This window comes from Rhinopithecus bieti, unplaced genomic scaffold (genome assembly GCF_001698545.2).
Source record: "Rhinopithecus bieti isolate Rb0 unplaced genomic scaffold, ASM169854v2 scaffold_29388, whole genome shotgun sequence".
NCBI lineage: Eukaryota > Metazoa > Chordata > Mammalia > Primates > Cercopithecidae > Rhinopithecus > Rhinopithecus bieti.
In genome coordinates this window covers 557659-570038 of record NW_016813389.1, presented here as the reverse complement: position 1 = coordinate 570038, position 12380 = coordinate 557659, and the positions used below count along the sequence as shown (strand labels likewise).

Genomic DNA, 12380 nt, shown 5'->3' with positions numbered 1-12380 from the left:
ACTCTGGAGTGAAAAAACAGTGAAGCAGACGTGATGGCTTACACCTGTAATCCCAATACTTTGGGAGGCCGAGGAGGGCAGATCACCTGAGGTCAGGGGTTTGAGACCAGCCTGGCCAACATGGTAAAATTCTGTCTCTACTAAAAATACCAAAATTAGCTGGGTGTGGTGACACATGCTTGTAGTCCCATCTACTCAGGAGACTGGAGCTGGAGAATTGCTTCAGCCTGGGAGGCGGAGTTTGCAGTGAGCCGAGATCAAGCCCCTGCACTCCAGTCTGGGTGACAGAGCTAGACTCCGTGTCAAAAAAAAAAAAAAAAAAAAAAAGTGGGTGCCATGGCTCACACCTGTAATCCTACCACTTTGGGAGGCCGAAGGGGGTGGATTGCCTGAGTTCAGGAGTTCGAGACCAGCCTGAGCAACACGAGACCAGCCTGGAACCCCATCTCTACTAAAAATACAAAAATTAGCCAAGTATAGTGGCGCACACCTGTAGTACCAGCTACCTGGGAGGCTGAGGCAGGAGAATCGCTTGAACCCGGGAGGCGGAGGTTGCAGTGAGCCGAGATCGCGCCACTGCACTCTAGCCTGGGCGATGAAAAAGCAAGAGTCCGTCTCAAAAAATAAAATAAAATAGGCCGGGCACGGTGGCTCAAGCCTGTAATCCCAGCACTTTGGGAGGCCGAGACGGGCGGATCACAAGGTCAGGAGATCAAGACCATCCTGGCTAATACGGTGAAACCCTGTCTCTACTAAAAACTACAAAAGGCTGGGCGCAGTGGCTCAAGCCTGTAATCCCAGCACTTTGGGGAGGACCGAGACGGCGGATCACGAGGTCAGGATTGATCAAAGAGACCATCCTGGATAACACGCGTATGAAACCCGTCTCTACTAAAAATACAAAAAACTAGCGGGCGAGAGGCGGGCGCCTGAAGTCACCAGCTACTCGGGAGGCTGAGGCAGAGTATGGCGTAAACCTGGGAGGGCAGAGCTTGCAGTGGCTGAGATCCGCCGACTGCACTCCAGCCTGGGCGACGAACTAGCTCCGTCTCAAAAAAAAAAAAAAAAAAAAAAATTAAAAAAACTAGCGGGCGAGTTGGCGGCGCCTGTCCCTGTCCTGTCCCCTTGTTTCTGTAGTAGTAACACCAGCTACTCGGAGGCTGAGAGCAGGAGAATGGCGTGAGGCCCGGGAAGCGGAGCTTGCAGTGAGCTGAAGTCGGCCACTGCGCCACTCCAGCTTGGGCGACAGGCGGACTCCGTCACAAAAAAACAAAAAAAAAAAAAAAATAATAATAATAATAAATAAAAAATAAAATAAAAGTCAAAATTATTTAAGACTGAGTATTAGTAAACAATTAGGGTTAGACTCATTTATTTATATATCTCCTTTGTTCTCAACCCTCAGGAAACAGTTAAGATGGAAAAACATTGAGAAATTATGCGTCTAATTTGTTTGCTTACAAAATATTCTTGTAAAGAAATTTTCCAGGGAAGGTATAGTTACACATGGAACAATAACGACACTGTACACGAGCTCCTGAAAGAGATGGAAGTCTCCAGGATTCAAGTGTATGGTGCTGTTCTGCCTCCTATCACAGGAGTCACTGCATTTCTAAAATTCTTTACCTGCTACGGAAATTAAGAAATCACATTTGGGAGCATCCTTTATGATGAGAAGAAAATCTCCATCACAATATTGCAAAGGTTCCACCTGAGCAAGTCCCCCTGCTTGGGCCCAGCTTGCTGATTTGATCCTACCAATCCAGAGAGACAGTTCAGCAAGGCCCTGCTGAAATTAACCAACCTAAAAGGCCCTCTTTGTCACCCCAGTGAAGTAGAACAAGTCAATTCTATACCAAGTGCTTTGGTCAGGCAATAATGGACTTTTCTTTCCTGCAGTAGATCAGCTGACGTCAGTAGGTGGGAGGTCTGCCAAGCCACAACAGGCTGTCTCTGGGGAGCTGGGTATCTGAAAGTCACCAACGTGCTCCCACTGCAGTCAGCATTCAGTATTTTCACTTGTGCAATTACAGGAGACACCAAAAAAGATTATGGGTAAGAGTTTCTCCCCTCTTAACCTGATAGGGAGCTGTCTCTTGTTTATCTACACGAGTTCCAGTTTCTTTTTGCTCCTAAAAGGGTCATTTCTGCAGACTACATTAAACACAGAAAAATTCTCATAAATATCATTAAGAATCCCTGCCATCCAAAGGTGCCACAACCTCTTACCGGAAACTGTCAGAGTTACTGAAATGTCAACTCTGCCTGGGCGTGCCACATTCCTTCCACAACTGAGGCTGCATGCTGCAAGCACCCCACCCATTCCCTGGGATATGCAGCAGACTGATAAGGCCGACTTCACAGAGAATGTTCCAGGCTGTTCCCAGCCATATGAGATTAACGCCTTTTGAGAGCGCCAGAAAGGAAAAATCTGGGAAACGTGCCATTAAAAAACAAACTCCAATCTTACTAGCCTATCTATCAGTTCCACTAACTGCCTAAAAACCACAACAGAGACGACTTCCTAGGAATGCAATCAACTGACTGCTTATCTCAAAGGAGCCGGCTGTCTTTGATTTTGCCAATCAAGTCCGTTCACATGGAGACTGAAGGAGGGGAAATGAAGTGCTAAGTATATTCTCTATATGTTTAAGGACAACTTCCCATTTAAGGTAACTTTAAAAAAAAAAGGTATATATTTGCAAAATATTATTAGAGAAGACTGAAGACGTAGGCTATAAATGCTGCAATGCAGCAAACGTTGGCTGCATCATGCAGCAAGTAATGCGAATCTCAGGGGGATAAAACAGGAATTACAACCATGTCCTCTATTGTAATAAATAAAATGAACTTGTCAGCATTCTTACAATACTGCCAGATCTCAGAAGAGTGGGGTCTAAAGATATGAATCTTGGTTAGAAATTTCTAATTTAATCCAAAGATACAGCATGTTTCAGAATGATCCATATTAAACACAAACTTACACACAGTATCAAATGAAAATGGATTCCTACAAAAGAGATTAGACCTGAATATCTTTGTCTTCTTGATGAATGCCGAGACAGCTGTTTCAGGCAGTTCTTGGTATTTGGGGAATTTTCACTTCTCAAATAAAAATTTGGGGTAGTTGGGGCATAAAATTTGGGGTATAAAAAATTGAGGGGTATTTATGGGACATATAGCTATATCCCCTTGTATAGGCAGAGGCAGTGGGTGGGAATCACACTGCGTTAAGCAATACAAAAGACTGCAGATACAAACATTTTCGAACCAAAGGTCAAATGCTTTGGACTCTGCAAACCTGGCACCTGCAGTGAGTGGTTTAGGATGCCCTCACGCAGACCTTAGTAGAAGACTTCAGCAGAGTTTCTCTATGGAATCCCAAAAGAGAGAAGAAAATCATAGCGAGGCTGAAAGGAGTCTCTATTAAAAACAAAGCATTGGGATTGCCATTCTTTCAGCAAGCTGAATGTACTGGATGTAAGACGCACTTGGAATACTACAAAATGAATTCTGATTCTCAGGCAGGACACCACCAGACATACAGTTTTGCAAGAAAGGGATTTTTAAGGACTAACAGGATGAACGGTCATTTGGTTATGGAAAAATTCATAATCATCACCCAAAGCAAAAGGTCACAGAAATCATTCATCAGTTGTTTTGGTTGCTTAGTCAGAACTCAAATGTGCAGAACCAACAATGTCTTTTTTCTGTGGCTTAGGATGCCAGCCTATTACTAAATTTTAGATTTGCAAAGCAAGAGAACTATATCCATGGATGTGGAAGGGTTTCCCTAAGAACAAACCACCAAAGAATTGATTGGCACTCATAAAATTGTTTACCAGTTGATTCTCAGGTCAAACAAAATTAACTCAAAACCAGCTTAGCTGCAGATTTTAGTGGCAGATTTGATGGTAAGCAGAGAGGTCAATAATACATAAAGGATGACTGAACACCATAAATAAAACAAGTATTTTGCTTAAACCACATTCCAATCAGGATTGTGGATCAGCATGTCAGCCTTCAAACTGATTAATTCATTTCAACTTGTTAGCGCAATTGTGCAGAGGTGAGCAGGGACTTAGCTTTAAGAAAGCAAAAGATTCATACTGCATTGCATCAAAATTCAGAAATGCAGAGCAATATTGAGAAAACTTACTTCCGAATGCTTCCCAAATACTATCTTGTTGCTACTTACCTTTTAACCTGCAAAATTCAGATGAGAGGTATTTAAGTTCCTTATTGTTACTATGACTCAAAACAGGAAATGGTTACAATGTGGCCCACTTTTATAAACCTCATTTAAATAAATAACTCATTTGATTTATAAAAAGGCCTGCCTTGGATTTATCACCTATAATCACTAGAAATTTCCAAGGTTTATGTTTCTTATTTTGGGATATCAAGATACTGAATTTTTTTTTTTTTAAAAAAAGGTCCGATTTAGAAAACAAAGACTGTACACAAATAAAACAAATAAAGAGCTGTTTATTTACTTATTTTTTTGAGACGGAGTCTTGCACTGTCACCTGGGCTGGAGTGCAATGGTGCAATCTCGGCTGATAGCAACCTCCACCTCCCAGGTTAAAGCGATTCTCCTGCCTCAGCTTCCCCAGTAGCTGGGATTACAGGGGCCCGCCACCACGCCCGGCTAATGTATTTGTATTTTTAGTAGAGACGGGGTTTCACTATGCTGGCCAGGCTGGTCTCAAACTCCTGACCTCATGATCCGCCCGCCTTGGCCTCCCAAAGCACTGGGATCACAGGCATGAGCCACCACACCGGGCCTGACAGCTGTTTTTTAAACATAAAAAGGGAAGCTCTACTTTATTATAGAAATTGTGATGGGGCCAGGCGCGGTGGCTCAAGCCTGTAATCCCAGCACTTTGGGAGGCCGAGACGGGTAGATCACGAGGTCAGGAGATCAAGACCATCTCTGGCTAACGCGGTGAAACCCCGTCTCTTCTAAAAATACAAAAAGCTAGCTGGGCGAGGTGGCGGCGCCTGTAGTCCCAGCTACTCGGGAGGCTGAGGCAGGAGAATGGCGTGAACCCGGGAGGCGGAGCTTGCAGTGAGCTGAGATCTGGCCACTGCACTCCAGCCTGGGTGACAGAGCGAGACTCCGTCTCAAAAACAAATAAAAATAAAAAAATAAAAAATAAAAAAAAGAGCTGTAACACTCACCGCGAAGGTCTGGAGCTTCACTCCTGTCAGCGAGACCATGAACCCACCACAAGGAAGAAGCTCCAGACACATCTGAACATCTGAAGGAACAAACTCCGGACACACCATCTTTAAGAACTGTAACACTCACCGCGAGGGTCCGCGGCTTCATTCTTGAAGTCAGTGAGACCAAGAACCACCAATTCCAGACACAGTAGTAGTAATTTATTTAAGAATTCATTCAGAGAAACAGCTGCACCCTTTGTACCCCTTAAGTGGCAAAGAAGTTGTTATAGTCTTCTGAAAATTATCACTATGAGTGCTATAATTCTGAATGTAATGTCTCTTAATTAGAATTCATACAAGAATCATGAGAAAGAAAAACAAAAAAAAAAAAAAAAAAAAAAAAAAAGAAATTGTGATGGAAAAAGTCAACAGAACAGGAAACAAGCCCAAGTTTACAATATTTGTCAAATTTTAAAAACACAATTTTTACTATATATTTTCAGATTATTTTTTCCAAATATCTAGGATAATCTGTTTAGTCCCTTGGTTCTTAAAACCAAGTAGCCACCAATAAAAGTCAGCAAACACTACATGCAAACACCAGAATGGTGATAAGAAATTCATATATTCATGCCTTAAAAGAGGGAGGTTAAAAAAAAAAAAAAAAAAAAGGAAGGCTTTGAAAATTTTCAAGTAAATTTACTAATACTTCTGATAATTTAACACCAAAAAAACCCCAAACAAATCCTAAACAATTTGTTTAACAGAAACATCATGCAGGCAGGGTTTTTTTTCCCCCTTTCTTTGGATCATTCAACCTCTTTGACACAAATATGCCTTCACTGCAAGCCAGGCAAAACCAAAAAGGCAACCCGTTTTCTGCATGCTGGTCAAATACCTGGACTCTGCGTTTACGAAACGATGACAACATGATGGAGGAATGTGGAGTCTAAAGAGGGAGGGGGAAGAGCAAGATAACAAGCTTCTAAGGGCAAATGGAACAAAATTATGAAGAAAACAGATATTTAAAAACATACGAATACAGATTAAAAATCCAACTTCAGGTATTTTCTCAGTGTCTTCTCTCTGACATTCTGTATAGTGTCTAAATTCCACAAGGGATTTAAAATGTGGAAAGAGAACCAAGGTTCCCAGGTCTTGGCAGTTACTATCTGGATATGCTGCACTGGTCAAGTCTCACTCTCTTTTGGGCCTCAATTTCCCCACTTGTCAAAGTAATAATACTGAATATACTTTTTCAAACTAAACATGCCCTCCTCCTGAGGATCCCAGGACAAGATGACTCTTTTTTTTTTTTTTTTTTTTTTTTTTTTTGAGACGGAGTCTCGCTCTGTCGCCCAGACTGGGGTGTAGTGGCTGGATCTCAGCTTACTGCAAGCTCCGCCTCCCGGGTTCACGCCATTCTCCTGCCTCAGCCTCCCAAGTAGCTGGGCCCACCACCTCGCCCGGCTAGTTTTTTGTATTTTTTAGTAGAGACGGGATTTCACCGTGTTAGCCAGGATGGTCTCGATCTCCTGACCTCGTGATCCGCCCGTCTCGGCCTCCCAAAGTGCTGGGATTACAGGCTTGAGCCACCGCGCCCGGCCAAGATGATTCCTAAATCCCCTTCCATTCAGCAATAAAAGAGCATGACTTCACGAAATTATCACAAAGTAGAACTCAAGCCACAAAGATCTGACTTAGGCCTAGTTTGCCAGTACACTTACTTCACAAAATACTATTTCCTGTTCAAAACTGGTACAAGAGGAATATGCAAAAAAGGTGGAAGAGAGGTGATGGTTCACAGCACAGCTGCTCCAGTCAAGTGGCCCCAAGTGATGAACTATGCGGTCCTCCTCCTCCTCCGCATTCCTGGAGTCAGCATTTGCCACTAGGGCGTTGCATTCTACAGTACAGCCGCAGCTGATAATGCTGCAACAGACCTGAGTGCCTAACTAGCAGGATCCTTGCATAGCCCACGGAGTACTGATTACAAAGGCAGGCCAGCCTTGAACACATTGTCCATTCTTAGTGTAGATTCCGCAGTGACAGGACATGGGGGACTATTCCTGAGATCCACTTTTCAGGATGTGCAGTTCATCCCCCACTCTGGATGAAGGCAGGTAAGAAAAAGCAGAAAAAACTCTAACCCAGGGAACCAAAAGACATACTTAAAACGGCTCTCCCCATGTCCACTTCTTCATCAGATTGCTTGACAGGCTTACACTGTAGCCTATGACATATCCAATTTCTCCAATTAATAGATGGCTACAAAACACACTGCCAAGACCAAAGCAGATCAGAGAATCAGTTACTAGGCTGATGGTTTGCCATAAGAACTGCTTCACACTTGTCCAGGATGAAGCAAATCCTCTTTTCCAGTTTCTCCATCTAGGTCCCTGGATACCAGTTAACACACTTTGAGGCTCCCTTTGAGTAATTATTGGCCCAGTTACTGAAAAAGGTTTACTGCTAATTTCCTGCACAGAAGCCCTTACTGCAGCACTTCTTTCCCCCCGTAGCACATATTAAACTTTGACTTCAATTTGACCTTTCAAAATCTAAGACATTAGCTAGCTGCAATGAAAGGGAAAATAAATGACTAGTTAAGGAGTCGGAACCTTGGCTCAATGGCTTCATACAGCTGAGTGTTCCTGCTGCTATTCCCAAAGATTTTCTGTTTCCTGGCTCCAAGACACCCCCACCCTTCCATCTTTGATACATTCTGTTTTACTTAAGGCCAATTGCTATGACGACGCAATTTCTCAACACATTATGAAAATACTTCATATGGCCTCTCTCCTGTTATTCCCGAACAGCCATGATGGTTAAGTTTTTCTAAAATACCATGATGAAGACAGAACAAAGGGCTTAAATATTTTAGGATCTATTATATAAAAGAGATCTGATTAGATGTTGTAACAGTTCAAGCATCATCTCAACCCAGCTTTCTGAGCTATTCAGGCTTTTTATTTAAAACATATTCAACTCTTAACTTTAACAAGGCGCTCATTTAAAATATATTTTACTCCAGTACATGAAAGAGACTTTTTAAAGCGATGTTCTATGGGAAGCGTCTAATAAAATTCTCAGGGATAGCTTTCAAACAAAAGACTGTCCTATCATTCAATACTGGTATGGTAGAATTTTTGACACTGTATCTCGACTCGAAAGACCCAGTTCCAGGAAACACACACACACACACGAACTCCAAGCTATTAAGTTATTTGATTTGAACCTCATACCATACAAGCACCGCATCTACCTATTATTTACAAGCAAATCACAACTGGGAAGAAAGAAAAATGTTTATTACAAGGAAAGAAAAGGAGACGGCCAGTCTCAGACCCTTCTGCGTTCAAAGAGACGGCAGAGATTCGCCATGCAGGATGAAATTAAGGTCAGAGAGCCGTTTACGCTATGCTCGGGCTCCCCGGGCTTTTCCTCCCTCCACGGCTGGCCGGCATTGCTGGTGCGATTCGGAAGAACGAGCTGCAGAAGTCGCTCCCGGCCGAGGGAAGGGACTGGGGGCGGTGCGGGGAGCGTTCTGCAGGGAAGCGGCTGGCTAAGATCCCGACGAGGGAGCCCCCACCCAACCTGCCGCAACCGGATGGGGCAGGGCAGGGCCGCGCCGCAGCCAGGCTTGGGGGTGGCGGGGAGGGACCCGGCGGCCTCGCGCCCCTCCCCAGTCAGTGACATTCCAGCGGCGGCGCCGAGCGTCTGCCCGGCTGCTCCTCCGCAGCCCACGCGCCACAAGAGCGGCGGCAGCGGCTCCCCCGGCACCTCAGCCGAATGGAGGCAGCGCCGCGCCGACTCACCTGTCCGCGCGCACGGGCCCCGCCCGCCTTAGGGCTGCCAGCTCGCCGCCCGGGGTCGGCTGCAGCGGGGTCGCCAGCTCCCTCCCGGAGCTCCCGACTGCCCCTCTCAGCGCGGCCTCTCCCTCGAGGGGGGGGGGGGTGAGGTGCGTGGGGTGCGTCGAGGCCGAGGGTGCTGAAAGGACCGAGAGCCTCCGCGGCCTCCGCTCCGGCGCCGTTCACCCGCGAGCCATCCGCCAGGCGGGTAGTGCGGCCGACGCGCCCGCCCCAGCCCATCTTTATAGGCGGCTACGCGCGCCTCGCCGCGGCGCGGCGGGCGCGAGCGAGGGGGAAGCGCCGGCGCTGCGCGAGGGGCGGGGGAGCGCGCTGGCGGAGCAAAGGGGGCGGCGCTCCCGCCGGCTCGCCGCCCGGCCGCCCGGCGGAAAGGGCCGAGCGATCCCGGAAGGAGCCGAAGCGGCGATGCGGGGGAAGAGGTGAGCGAGGGGCGGGCCGCGGGAGGATGGGGAAACGGGGCGCGCGCAAGGGGTGAGGGGTGATGGTGCAGTGAGGTCACTGCCTACGCCCTGGCCGACAGAGACGCTCCCGCCTCACCTCCCTCCCCGCAGCTTGCGCCCCGCCACCGCCCTCCCTGCGGACAGTCGTCTGCACTGCACCCCTCCGCCCTGGGAGCTCTTCCAGGACTGCGGAGAAGGGCGGGGCGGGGGGTATCGCTGCAGTCTGGCTGGGATGCTGCGCGCCCCGGCCGGAAAAACGCCCAGTCCCAAAGGGTGAGATCACCCGAGTGCATCTCTTCTTCCTGCTCACTTTCCCGAGGAGGAGGCTGGCGCTGGGGACCCAAGTCACCCTACTTCGGTGGGGGTGGGGTCAAGAAGACGCAGATGATTTGGGGCCCCGGGTTTGAGGAGGTGGTGAGAGGAAAAGGCCAAATCCGAATCAGAAAAAAAATTTAGTCGACTAATTTGCGGCATAAAGCTGTTATTCTGGGATTTGGAGAGTTAATTTCTTATGTTCTTGGTAAGGGGAGGGAAACCGCAGCGGCAAAATAATCATTTCTTATATTCCTGCAGCAAAAGCTTTCTCACAGGTCGCCAGTGGAATAGGGCACATTCATCTTATTTCATAAACAAGACATTAAGGTTCTTTCTGGCACAGTTAATTGAACTTTCCTTGTGTACTAGGCACTATGCTAAGTATTTCGTGTTACCTTTTTATTTCTTAATCTTTGCAATAATTTGATGAGATGTTTTCCCATTTTACAAATGGGCACTCTTACATAATGCTCATGTAGGCTAAGTCTCTTGGTCCAGGTCAGGCAGCTAGCAATTGGAAGAGCTAGGATTTCCATCTCAGCAGTCAGAACCTTCCATTTGCAACCGTATGTGTATTGCCTTCAAATAGGAAAGGGAGGCATTTTGATGCGGGTGGCTGCTGGGGTGCAGACAGAGAAAAATAAGGTTCTCAGAATTTCTGATCCTTAAAGTCCTAGCAGTTTAAGGACCTGGCTCTCAACTCTGTAGCCAGAAGCCCTGGATTAGGAAGCGCTTTCCCTATCCCCATTCCGGTGACAGCTGGGCCGCAGCCATCGGGAGTAACACCCAGATCATTCCTATGCAGTCAGGCAGAAGGGGAGCTCTGCAGCTCAGGAAGGCTTCAGCCTCCTGGTTACCAAGCAGCTCTCCTCTTTAAATAAATACAAAGTCATTGGGCACTGCACCAGAACCTGGGCCCAGACCTGGCCCTGAGCTTCCTGGTCCTCTGCAGCTTGGCTTCTTTCCCCATGCGCGGGACCTGCAATACGTTTCTAAGCTGCCCTGGCTATAGCCATGATACTGAGGAAAAATTTCCCTACCCACTCACTCCATTGGAGTGGTGAGAAAAGGAGTGGCCACACCCCAGAAGCTGCTTTAGAGAATCTGTGTAGGAAAAACGTAGGAGCTGAGAGGCATTTCCTGCAATCTTCTATGTAGAGAAAGCTGGGCTGGGCAACTCCTCCCTGGGGTTTGCATTTCTGGGAACAGCTGATGGTATTCGTGGCCTCTTCTCCAGCAGGTTGCAGTAAAATGTTTAATCAGGTATTCAGCTCTGGGTACAAAATGGCTTACACAATTGTAGTTCCCTAAAATTTCCAAGAGCTTCTGCTCCAGCAAAGAAAGCACCTCGGGACTGAGGGGCAGGAGCTATTAAAAAGGGAGGCTTTTTCTATTAAAATTGCCCTGGCTCCATTGTGAACTGGGGGTTTTGCTGCTTTTGCTGGATGCAAAACGAATTGGAGACCTAAGAGAGAGAGCTCTGTATTGATAGAGAAACTAAAATCTTATTTGATCCTTTGTCTGATCTGAGACATGGCTAGAAACAGTATCCCCAGCGTTCTCCACCTCCCACCCACTCACCCTGCCTTCTCTGCACTTGGCACTTGAAACAAGCCATTTAAAAAGCCATTCTTCACTGTTCTGCTGTCTGCCTACCTCACCTCCCACCAGTTTCACCATATGCCTAACACCCTAGTAGGTGTGGAAAGCTGGGGGGAAAACAACAACAAAAAAGCACAGGACAGTGTAACGGCTTTGTAACCAATCAACTCCATGTTCTCAGTCACACCCCTCCTGGCCTCCTAAAAAGCAGAGGGTTGGACTCAATTCTCAACTCCTTTTTCTAGTTTCAGCAGTCCTCAGAAGGTTTGACAGGCACCCTAAGCTTAAGCATCTAGATAGTCCCAAAACTTTTTCAGGTTGTTGAAAAGGTCAACTGTCGGAAAACACACTAATTGTAGTGATGTGTCCATATGTTCCAGCCAGGGAAAGTCACTTGCCCACTCTCCCTGGGAGAGAGCCCTTCCCCTCCCCTCCCCTCCACACCCCATCTCACCCCCTGCAAAGATAACAGGCAAGCACTTCCACTGTGTTTCCTCCCTAGAAGGGAGCTGATTGGGAAGAGTCATGCTGGCCAGTGGACTGCACTTCCCATGTGACATTCTGCAGTGTCAGAGCTGGCAAGAAATAACACAGATCTTCAAAACACAGTGCCTGGATGAACCTTGAAGGCATTATGCTAAGTGAAATACGCCAGACACATAAGGATGAATATTGTATGACAGTTCCACTTATATGAGAGCCCTAAAATTGTCAGATTCATAGAGACAGAAAAAACTGTTTTTACCCGGGGCTGAGGGGAGGGAGGAATGGGTTATTATTGTTTAGTGGGTACAGTTTCCATCTGGGATGGTGAAAGAGAGTTCTGGAGAGGATGGTGGTGATGGTTGCATAACACTGTGACTGTATATAATGCCACAAAACTGTACACTTAAAAATGGTTAGGCGGGGCCGGGCACAGTGGCTCAAGCCTGTAATCCCAGCACTTTGGGAGGCCAAGACGGGCGGATCACAAGGTCAGGAGATC

The 12380-nt window shown here is 46.7% G+C and overlaps 1 protein-coding gene across 1 annotated transcript in view; it reads right to left on the bottom strand.

Moving 5' to 3' along the window:
- The window catches only part of SPTAN1 (spectrin alpha, non-erythrocytic 1), an 88881-nt gene extending 82768 nt beyond the window's left edge, over nucleotides 1-6113 (bottom strand). Inside the window, exon 1 of the mRNA XM_017848180.1 lies at nucleotides 6068-6113. Coding sequence (XP_017703669.1) covers nucleotides 6068-6100 — 33 coding nt within the window. The 5' untranslated portion in view covers nucleotides 6101-6113. The remainder of the gene's footprint in view (nucleotides 1-6067) is intronic.
- Between the last annotated feature and the right edge of the window lie 6267 nt (nucleotides 6114-12380).